Source organism: Citrus sinensis, chromosome 4, assembly GCF_022201045.2.
Source record: "Citrus sinensis cultivar Valencia sweet orange chromosome 4, DVS_A1.0, whole genome shotgun sequence".
NCBI lineage: Eukaryota > Viridiplantae > Streptophyta > Magnoliopsida > Sapindales > Rutaceae > Citrus > Citrus sinensis.
Window position 1 is genome coordinate 19,331,685 of NC_068559.1, and position 12,630 is coordinate 19,344,314.

The 12,630-nt window shown below is 28.4% G+C and overlaps 2 protein-coding genes across 11 annotated transcripts in view; both read left to right on the plus strand.

Annotated features, from left to right (window-relative positions):
- LOC102615433 (tobamovirus multiplication protein 1) overlaps positions 1-12,630 on the plus strand; it is a 109,587-nt gene that overhangs the window by 87,777 nt on the left and 9,180 nt on the right. The window lies entirely within an intron of this gene.
- Positions 2,516-7,995, plus strand: LOC112498822 (coumarin 8-geranyltransferase 1b, chloroplastic-like). The gene is made up of 12 exons (XM_052440325.1): positions 2,516-2,680; positions 3,168-3,466; positions 3,781-3,864; positions 3,983-4,057; positions 5,175-5,258; positions 5,651-5,740; positions 6,072-6,173; positions 6,629-6,724; positions 6,872-6,943; positions 7,175-7,270; positions 7,394-7,498; positions 7,646-7,995. Exons 1-12 carry the CDS (start codon positions 2,617-2,619, stop codon positions 7,685-7,687), a joined length of 1,209 nt encoding a protein of 402 aa, XP_052296285.1. The 5' UTR covers positions 2,516-2,616; the 3' UTR covers positions 7,688-7,995.

Here is a 12,630-nt window from a genome sequence, read left to right on the forward strand (position 1 = left end):
GTTTGATATGTCATTTATGGTAACATCACTATAGATTACAATTGTTTGATATGTCATTTATGGTACCATCACTATAGATTACAATGGTTTGATATGACATTTATGGTAATGTCATTGTCACTCATTTATGACAACGCTAATGCCGGTCATAAGATATATTATAGATTTTACCTATCACATGCCTGTCACACCACAATCAAATGCGAAAATTCAAATTTATTTAAAATTTGGGCTTCTTTTTTAAAATCCTTAACGAAAAATTGATATTATTTAAAAATGTAATTATTATTTGAATTGTATTTTTATTATTATTTGAATTTATTATTATTATTATTATTTATTTTTACTTTACACGTTCCCAAGTTTGTAAATATGCTCTTAGAAATCTAATTTGTAAATATAAAATGAATACAAAATATAATGCTAATAATTAAAAATCCAATAAAAATAAAATCCATGAAATTTTAATATATTGAAATTACAATATCCATTTTACTATACAAACTACAACCACACCAATTGTTGAAGTAATCATTGACAATTTTAGTAAATTACCAATGAGTAAAATAAATATGGTACATTTATTAACTGATAATCGGAATAGGCTAGAATTAAAATAAATATGACAATTGTTTGATATGTCATTTATGGTAACATCACTATAGATTACAATTGTTATGTCATTTATGGTACCATCACTATAGATTACAATGGTTTGATATGACATTTATGGTAATGTCATTGTCACTCATTTATGACAACGCTAATGCCGGTCATAAGATATATTATAGATTTTACCTATCACATGCCTGTCACACCACAATCAAATGCGAAAATTCAAATTTATTTAAAATTTGGGCTTCTTTTTTAAAATCCTTAACGAAAAATTGATATTATTTAAAAATGCAATTATTATTTGAATTGTATTTTTATTATTATTTGAATTTATTATTATTATTTATTTTTACTTTACACGTTCCCAAGTTTGTAAATATGCTCTTAGAAATCTAATTTGTAAATATAAAATGAATACAAAATATAATGCTAATAATTAAAAATCCAATAAAAAATAAAATCCATGAAATTTTAATATATTGAAATTACAATATCCATTTTACTATACAAACTACAACCACACCAATTGTTGAAGTAATCATTGGCAATTTTAGTAAATTACCAATGAGTAAAATAAATATGGTGCATTTACTAACTGGTAATCGGAATAGGGTAGAATTAAAATGTGCTAGAATGAGGAATAAGAATCAGAATAAGTTATTTACGTAAGCTGTAAGAATTATCAGAATTAGAATGAGTTGTATTCCCATTGACATGTTTACTTTGTCTACGAATCAGAATGAATTTTTTAAGTCACTAAAATGCTCTTAGTTAATTGTTTTCATTTTTATTATTATATCTATTATAATAATGGTGACTACGATTATTATTTTAAATATTGTTGTTGTTGTTGTTATTATTATTATTATTATGAAAATACTTGATTGAGTAAATATTTTTCACCAATCGGCCATTAGTTATTGATATTTAAGAAGTCTATCATAAATACATAATAAATTTTTATAGACGAAAACTTTATCACAAATTTATCATGCTTTTATAATTTAAGACCTTTTACTCATGATCTGTCATAAAACTCCTATCATCTATTGTCAGTTTTCTCGTGATGTCATAACTTTCAAAGATGGTTATGACTGAGCTGGCAAGCTATAGATTTAATTAATTTTTTGTTACATTTGGCTATTCTTGTGTTGTATGCTTTTATGTTTTTTTGGACAGTTTTCTTTGGTTTTAGTTCTGTGAGGATAAGGTTTATTATATTCCTCATAACTGGCTTTTTTTTTTTATCTTTTACTTCAAGAAATGTCCCTCATTTTGTCGAGGTTTGCTTCAAAAATTTTTACACTATGATCATTAGAGCAATCGGTGCCTTAGAGGCAAGTATATAATTAAAGAGACGAAATTTATCATGAGCTAGTTTTACTTACAAACATCAAATAGAAAGTTAATTAAACGGTTACTATTTCTCTAATATAAACTAAACATCATATTAATTAAAAATAATTTAATTTAATATCATTCATCATCAACTATATAATAAAAAAATGCTCCTGACTTATTCATCTGCTAAGAAAATATAAAAAATTGTTTTCCACCGTATCTTCAAGTTCAAAGTATATATTATTGCCGGAGTTGGTAGATCTTTAAATGAGTAAAATTACTTAAACAATAACAATGATAATGATAAAGAAGAATGGTAAGCGCAAGCGGCTGAATTCGAGCCATTCGGAGGGAAAATTTTTCAGATAAAGAAGAATGGTCAACCGGAGTTGGTAATTCAAGTCGTGTTGCTTTTTCCCATTGGTTTTTTTTTTTAAAAAAAAAAAGGAAAATCGTGATTGTCATGCTTCAGATTTTTTTCCGTTTTATTATTTTTTTAGTCTGACTAAATCAATGGGATTATTTTGGTGGACTTTTTTATGAAGAAATTATTGCGGCTTGCCGCGGGTGTTCATGCACTGGACATCTATTTATTGACTCTTTTTGGCGCCAAACTCTCGTCACACAATAGAGCTATAGCTTAGTGGGAGAAAGAAAATCATGCTTCAAACGCTTGCCATTTCAAGCTTCTCTCCAAAATACCATCCTTATGTACAACACTCCCGTAAGTCTCTCGTTTCCCCATGAGTACCCTGTTCCATTCTGAGTCTCGTATCCGCTGTTGAGATATGCTGAACTAACTACCAATCACAATATTATGAAAATTTCATCACTAAAGTTTTGCTCAATACTCTGCATTCAAAGGACAAGGATCCCCTCCGTGTCTTTCATTCTCTCAATTACTATTGTCTTTCCTTGTTTAATGAGTGGTTAAGATTAAGTTTTATATTTATTTTTCACTTTATTTACATTCAAGCCAATTTTTTTCCGCTGCCTTATGAAGACAAGAAGAGAAAAAAAAAAATCCATGCATAGTACAGTAATACTATTAGGTAATAGTATTGCGCGCGTACTATTCTCAGAATGATACTTTGCTTGTTTCTAGTTTCTACCAATTAAAACTAGCTAGTTAATTTTAGTCGGTGGAAGGTCACATTTTGAATGCCCTTTTAACATTATAATTTTTCTATAATTAACCGTGGCCATTTCAGGTTGCGTTAAAACATACCAACCGCCGGTGACACATATTCATGGCGTTCTGAACAGAAATCAACGCAAGAAGTACGCTATCAAATGCTTGGAAAATTCATTTTATCCTACCAATAGAATTACTGAGAGAAACGACGTCGTCTGCAAGCCGTTCAACAATAATGACCGTGTTACCGCTGTCAAGTTGCGAGATGGAAATGCATCAAAATCTGAGGATGGAGATGAGAGTCCAAAGAATGTTTTTCTCAAGAACTTAAATGCACTCTACCGTTTTATTTATCCATATGCTTTTTTCGGCGTTGTGAGTTCAGTCTACTCTATCATCTGTTCCTCTTTTTTCCTTTAAATTTAATCCAATGGTAAACAATTCTCTCCTTAATCATGTGATGTCAGCAGTTTAAACTTCAGCCTTCTTGTTTTCTTTCCAAAAAAAAAACCGAACTCAACTTATTAACACTGAAAAATGAACTCTATCACTCGAACCTTCATTTTGAAGAGGAGAGAAATGGTCAACTTATTAAAAAAAAAAATGGCCAACTTATCACCAACTCAAACATATAACAATTGATAATGACTTTATATGACCCTTTTTTCTTTTTTTTTTCCTTTAATCAGCTTTTAGCGACAACATCGAATTCTCTTCTTCCGGTAGAAAAACTCGCTGACTTGACTCCCACCTTCTTCTTAGGATTATTGAAGGTACGTAAATATAAGGTGCTAGAATGAGAGAATTACAAATATATATTAATTTTATAATTGATGTTATTTGACGAGTGAAAACTTTGAAATAATAAATCAATTCTTCTTGAAATTTCAGCTTTTGGTGACTTCAGTACTGATGAACATTTACGTGCCGGCCGTAAACCAGGTGACTGATGTTGAAATAGACAAGGTACGTGTATTACTCTTAATTCGATGCTAACCCAATATATAATATAATGAAAAAATTAGAGATTTAATATTAATTGCATGGAGTTTTCATGTATGAAATCCGGATTGCTTAAATCTGCTGCACGTACATTAGATATTATGTATTATGTTAATTAATCTCATGCTCGTATGTGTATATATGTGCGTTTGTGTGTATATATAAAAGGAAAAAAAAAAGCTACATCTCTTTAAGATTTAGAAAAATAGTTATGGAGACCCCCAATTTAAAATAAAGGATACAAATACCCACTTTTGACCATAACACCTTTTGCATATAGTAGTTAAAAAAATTTACCTAAATTTTTTTTTAATGAAAACAAATATAATTTAAATAGTTTAATATGTCCAGTAGACTAATACCATTAAAATATTTTTTAATATATAAAATAATTTTTAAAATGTTATTATATACTTTAATAATGTATTTGTATTTATTATAAAAGTTTAAATAAATTTTTGGGTTAAATAGATTTTACAATTAATAAAATATATTTTATGTATTAATAATATTAAAATTATTTTATACAATATTTAAAAATAATTTAATTTTTTATACATTTATTTTAATATTAAGTTTCTATTTATTATAAAATTTACTTTAATATAGTATAAGATTCTAAAGTGCTAAAAATATTTTTTAAATATAGAAAATATTTTAAAATGTAAATATTGTTACATCTATTTTAATATTATATTTCTATTTATTACAAAACATTGAGGTCAATTTTTTTTTTAGGTAATAGAGCTAAAGGGTATCATGGTCAAAGAGGGTCTTGATATCTTTGTATTGAAAACTTGGAGGTCTACATGTCCATCTCCCAAACTTTGGGCATGTAAATGTTTTTTTACTATATATATAATTATTTTCATGTGCAAGTATGCTCATTTTAAAATATATGGGCGCTCGTGCAAGAAGGACTATATGTGTGTGTGTGTGTGTAACCATTTTCAAGTGTGGGTGTCCTCATTTTTTTTAATTAAGCCGTATAATTTAAGAGAGTTAAAAACTAACCTACATCACACACACACATATTTTGCGGCTGTTTCTAATAAATCAGCTTAATATTGTTTTGTCAAAGGTCAACAAGCCTTATATGCCCCTTGCTTCGGGTGAATTTTCAATGGAAACTGGGATTGCAATTACTTGGATATCTGCATTGATGGTAAGCAACTGCCAACGAATAAAGCTCCCCATAAATAATGTGTTTAATTTAAAAGATGAAAAATACCAATTTCTAATTAAGTGTGTTGATTTTTCACTTTTCAATTTTTTTTTAATTTAAAATAGTAGAGGGATAGATAGAGTACAAATTAATTTTTAATTCCATACTTTCTAAAAGTTCGAATTTGAGTCGCCAGCCAAATGAAACTATTAGAAATCACTCGATTAATAATCTGTTGAGATGTCATTTTTCAATTGGCTCAAACTTAGCATGTGAAAATGTTGCAAGATAGGAAAAAGTTCTCTTTCATTATCGTTATTGATCTCTGTACTTATCTTCTAATTAAGGATGTAAAGGCTTTATTTATTTGATTCACTGATCTGCATTTTCAGAGTCTGGCTTCCGCAATTATGCTACGATCTCCACCACTTGTTTTGGGCGTCATCTTGTGGCTTTTTATTGCAACTGCTTACTCCGCACCGGTGAGCTCCCAAATTGGTTTTATAAAATGTATTTTGTATTAATAAAATAGTACTCGTAAATTATTTAAAAATTTTAATTTTGAATAACATTAAATTGCTGAAGCTAAGATATTTTGTGGGTATATCAATATTTTTACCCTGCGAGGTAAAATAATTAAGTTCAAACTTTGTCGAACATGGTTGAGAGACCCAAATCACAAAAATAATAATAATGACGATTGAATTAGTTGATTGTCTAAATATTTTTTTATTTGAAATTATTAAAAATAAAGTGATATTTTTTTTTTATAATTAACTAAGTTCATGTGATTGGTGACTTTCAATAATGCAGCTCCCCTTTCTTAGATGGAAGGGAAATTCATTTCTAGCCGCAGTCTGTGTGGTGTTCATGTGCGGACTTATTCCAGCAGTTCCTTTCTTCTTCCACGTCCAGGTATTTTAAAATTATTCATCTTATTGATATGAGATTTTTATTATCTCATCTTGGATGTGATAAAAAATTTCATTGATCAATTAAAAAAAAATTACGAGGAAAATAGTAAAACGTAAAATTAAAAAAAATTAACAGTTAATTATTTCTTTTAAAGGCGGGGTTTTTATGGGTTTTAAAATAATTAAGAGGGGGTAATGATATATTTCTTGAAACGACAGGTGGGGTTTTTATCACTTTCTCGGAAAGGATAGAATTGAAACGACAGTCCTCTTCTTTGATTGTAATAATAACGAATCATACATATTTTATTAGAAATATAAATATTATCTGCAATAAAATTGATAATTATGATTTAAAATTACTGTTAAATTTTAGTAAACTATGTAGAACCAAAAAAAAAATCTTAATTTTCTGTGTTTTTTTCCTGATGAGATGGATTTGTTACATGTACACAGAAATATGTGCTTGGCAGACCTATGGAAGTCACAAAACCATTGATGTTTGCAAGTGCTTTAATGACCTTCATATCCGTTGCAATTGCATTTGTCAAGGTACATTTATAATTATTCTCAGATACGATCTCTGTATTTTATAAGTGTAGGTGTCGAAATCTTTTATAAAATTGTAACACGTCGAATCCACAGTTTATACAATTGGTGGCTACTAATTAACCCTTTTTTTTTGTTTAATTTGAACAGGATTTACATGATGTTGAAGGCGATAGAGAACATGGCATTCAAACACTTAGTGTCATACTAGGGAAAGAAAAAGTGAGTAAATTAGTAAAAACTTTATTATTATTATTATTTTATTCTTAAGGCCATAATAATTAAACATTGGAATTAATCTCAACAATCTATGATTGTGTTTCAGATTAATAATTATGTATGATGCTGTCCTTATTCATCCTTAATTTTCCTTTACATGCAATAGAGAATCAAATTAATGAATAACAACATAAAAACTGGCTTACAAATTTTATCTTCTTCTCAAAATATAAGGTACTTTGGCTATCTGTTTATATGCTCTCCACTGCGTATGGAGCCGCGGTATTTGTTGGAGCTTCCTCATCTTTCCTGCTAAGCAAGCTTGTAACGGTAATTAAGAATTGAATTATGTTTTTTTTCAAGCGTTAATTAAATTTAGCCTTTTGATAATATGTGCTCAAAATTAATTTTATCTTATCCCTCATATAAGATTTTTTTTTTAATTCCTTACAGATAATAGGCCACGTCACACTTCTTTTATTTCTTTGGCATCGAGCTCGAAATGTTGATCTGTCTAACAATGCATCAATATTTTCTTTTTACATGTTCATTTGGCAGGCAAGTGTAAATTAATTCTTCTTAATTAATTAATATGATGATGTGTTAAATATTACTAAATATCAAATTGATGTGATTAATTAAATGAGTTAAATTCCAATTTCCAAAACTAACTTCTTATTATGCGTTATCTCATAATATTTGCAGTTATACTATGCCGAATCTCTCCTTATTCATTTTGTTCGCTGAGAGTGAATGAAGAACTCGATGTCCCGGCTGTTGGTTCTTCTTATATATAATACAACAAATTTCAATGGCACTATTATTATTATTATTATTATTATTATTATTATTATTATTATTATTATTATTATTATTTTGTATCCCTATGATCCTTGCTTTAACTTTTAGCAATTGTTGTTGTTGTTGTTTTTCTCTTTTAATTACAAATGTAATTGTTTTGTGATGTATGAAATAATAGGTTACGTGTAACAATCTGTTATTATGTTCCCTTGACTAGGGTGAACAATTTTTTGTTCTAATCAATAAAACTTCCTCTTACCGTTGAGGTTCATTAAAAAAGAAGTAATAATCTATCATGAACATGATTGATGCAGTCAGCAATGTTCAAATAAAGATATGTGGGAGACTGAATCACAATTAAGAAAGAAATAATGTTCCTAAAAATATATACCAATTTGACTCTTATATAAGTTCTTGTAAAATTTAGTTCAAAATTTGTAATTTTTTAAATATTCCTTAAGCAAAAGGACAACTACATCCTTAAGGTTTAGGAAAATAGTCATGAAAACTATGAGTTTTCATTGAGGGATACGAAGACCTCTTTTTTACTATAATAACATTTGAATATAGTAACTAAAAAATTAATTTTAAAACTTTTTAGTAAATAAAAATGTAAATAATTTAATTTGTCTAGTAGGCTAATATATAAAGTAATTTTGAAAGTGTTAATTATTATATTTAATACTAATAATAATATTTGTATTTTCTATAAATAATTTAAATAAATCTTTGAATTAAATATATTTTACAATTAATTAAATATATCTCATGTATCACTTAATATTGAAATTACCTTAAAATTTTATTTAAAATAATTTGTATATATATTAACATTATGTTTCTATTTATTATAAAATTTACATTACTATATAAAATATATGTAATAGATTGTAAAATATTAAAATACTTTTTTAATATTGAAATTATTTAGAATTTATATTACTATATTTATTTTAATATTGTACCTCTATTTATTATAAAATATTGGAGTCCATTTTTTTTTAATTAATAGAGTCAAAAGATATTATGGTCAAAAAAGAGTTTTAGTATCCCTTATTAAAAATTTACTGGTCTTTATGACTATTACTCCAAACTTTAGGGGTATCAGTGTCTTTTTCCCTAATTATTATTTTAATATAAATATTCTTTTTCTTATTGGTCCTTAACAAAATTTTGAAAAACTTTTGTCGAAATAACAGTTAATATTCATACTAATTTAGAAACATTGAATTTTTTTATAAAAAAATTACTCAGGTTAAAATAATGTGGTGAGTATTTTTATAGTAACTGAAATTATTACCAAACATAAAATTTAAACAGAAATAATATATCGAAAACAGTACTTAAGAAACTTTTCAACTTTAATGCCTCATTTACAAAAGAAAAACTCAATTTACAAGCCATCGTATTTTGTGTTGAGATATCAAGTCAAATATCAAAGAGACTCGCAACAAGATAAGAAAATGATCAGAAAATATGGACAAAATAAAAGAGAGCAAATAGTTTGAAAGTAGCAAGGGATGATAATGTAGTTATCTCATCTTAGTCCAAATTATTGACTAACTATGACAAACACTTGACAGTAAAATACGCCTTGTTGACACCTTGCGGCTGACTAAGCTTGCTAGTCTAATACGACACACATTTGTATTGGTCTCGATATCTCTGTGTGCACTAATTTTGTCTACTGGAAAAAGATAAAATATCATTCCAAAGTCCAAACTCAGAATTTCCAAAATTGCCGTGGGCAATTTTTATTTGCAAACGTTGACTACAAAATCTAGAAATTGACCCAAGTTAATGCCCTCTTATCATTATCAAGAGACAACCTAGTCGGATGAAGAATGGAAACAAATTTTAGAAAATGTTTTCATTTGCAAATAAAACTATCATGATGTGAAATAACAAACATAAAAAAAAAAAAGAATGAATGATATTTCGTGCGTCTGGAAATTAATTTTGTGTACTCCATTCCGATATATCACTTTTTATGACGTCTCTATTTTAGACTCGAATGGCTTTTGTGGATGTTATTAGTGCACAAAAAAACTTGATTAAATTTAATGTTATTACCATAGGATGGAGAGGATACCACTTGAAGGTTGTTGGATTAGTTGTTGCAGTTGTAGCATAATAAACACAACTAGACTCAAGTTTCTTTAGAAGAAAAACACAGTTGTCTTCGTCGCAATTAAATTCAGCTTGATTTAGTATGGTACAACACAACTATGATTATCATAAACAGGTGGTAGATTCCCAATTATTCCTCTAATGAAATCAATATATATACCATTTATTCTTTTAATATTTTCATAGTACTCAATAATTCCTTTGGTACCATCATTTTACAATATTATCTTTTTTTTTAAATACACCTTTATTCATATTTCTTATAAATTAAATAAATCATATAAATTGAAATCAAAGTAAAAAAATTTGAGTACATAAAATAAGAAAATAGGTTTTGGTATAACCAAAAAAAAAATAGTTTTTTACTTTTGATTATTTTTAAGTATTTTTTCTTACAATAAATACCATCGAATTTAAAATAGATAACAAAAAGTAAATAATGCAAGCATACATATTATATGGGTCATAGTCATGTGTATGATAAATAAAAGAACTGAACGATGATAAACTCATAATAAAATAACTACTTGATCCGTTTAACACCTTTATTTAAGATTTGACATACACTGAGAAGAGAGATTCTATGATAAATCAATATAATGTTATACTTTTTCAGCATGTTTGAGATGATGTACCAGACCAATAAAAATCTAGCAATTGGAGGTCAAATGAGTCTTCTAATGAGATCCACTAAAAATGAGTCTTCTAACGAGATCCACTAACATAACATACTAATTTTTTTGTAAAAGAAAAAAATTCAATAGGTCTCCTGATGGAATCTACCAGACAATATGTTGCTAGTAGTTGGTGTTAAGATGGTGCCCACGAGTCGGTATAAATTTTTTTCCTATTCGTCGCATCACAATGTCTACACTTGTAAGCAGTAAGCGAGGGGACCATGATCAATCCCATTTAATTTGAAATTGACATAATGAAAAACTTGGGTAAAGCATTTAAAAATCACGAAAGGCCACGGATTGTGTATAATTTTAGTAACAAAGAAGAAGTAGAAGAAGAAGAAAATTAAATCCTAGTCCATGTGGTCCAACGAAATCGAAATTTGGCCCAGCCCAAAATTTTTGGTAATGTCCCACACACTGACTCACAGTCACATACATAGAATAGAATAAATTTAACTAGGGGTGTTCAGAATCCAATTCGATCCGCTTAATTTGTCTGATTCGTAAAAATCCGATCCATGGATTGATGGATTGGAAATTTAAAAATCCGCAGTCGATGGATTGGATATGTATTTACTTCCATAAATCCGTAAAAATCCGTGAATCCGCAAAAATTTTTTTTTATTTATTTAGTTAAAAAATATTATAAATTTAATTAAAAAATATTATAAATGTGACATTACATAGTTACATAAGCACTATAACATATCTTAGCCATTACCCAATAATAATATAAAATAAAAAAATAATTAAATAATCAAATATACAAATATAACTTGTAAAAATTGTAAAACAAAATAAAAGCAAAGTCACATGCACTAGCAAAAGCAATCTAACATAACGCCAAGTTACCAACAATTTACAAAGTCACCCAAAAGCAAAGTAAAATAATGCAAGTTACCAACAATTTGCAAACAAAAAACCCTAACCTTCCCCGTCGTCACACGCACTAGCAACACTCAATACTAGTTCGATACACTCTCAACACCGATTTGAAGGACGTCAGTCGCGCGATTCCGGCTAGAGCAAGCCATCTTCTTCCCCGAGTCCATCGAGCCACTTCACAATCACTGGTTCCAGCCGAACAATTGCACTATCACAACCTTCAAGATCGCCACCCGTATGGCTTCTCCTAGTTCCCATCATTGACAGCTCCGTAATCACCACTTTTCGACAGGCGCAACAGCCCTAGTGAAGGATCAGATTGTATTTGATTTCAGAAATTGTGGCTTTATTTGAACAATTAATTTCGGTGTTATATTAATGTATTATTGTTACTTTATTTGAACAATTAATCTTAGTGTATTATATTTTGAAACTTTGAACGTATTATTGTAGTTTTATTTGAACAATTAATCTCAATGTGTTATATTTTAAAACTATGAATGTATTATTTTATCTTTATTTAAACAATTAGTTTATTTAAATTTTATTCAATTTTTAATTTAATCAGTATTAAATTTTTTTTTATATTAGATTTTTTTTTTATTTCATTAGTTCATGGTAGGGATGGCGATTTGGAATGAGATTGAGACATATTTTTGTCCCATAAAAAAATTTAGGAACGGGACTGGGACTTTTTTTTTTTTTTATCTCACTTGCATACATGAGACGGGAGTGAATTGGCAAATTCTGCCACATCCGTCTCATTGCCGACTAAGAATGAGAATATTTTCAATTGGGATGGGATCCCGCAGGATCCTATCTCTTTTGGGACGGGATCGGGACATATTTTTATCCCAAAAAAAATATAGGGACGGGAGTGAGACGTTTTTTCATCCCACTTGCATATACGGACGAGAATGAGATTGGTAAATCCTATATCATCTCGTCCCATTACCAACCCTAGTTCATGGATTGGAGAGAACTAAAAATTTTTAATTCAGAAACTAATGCGCAAAATGGTGGATTGGATATGGATTAAGTTAAATCCGCATCCGATCCGCAGACGTATGGATTGAGTTAAATCCGCATTCGATCTGTAGATGTATGGATTGGATTTGGATTGAATTTATTCAATCCGTGGATTGGATTGGATTGAAAAATTATAATCCGCAAAATCATGGATCGGATCTGGAT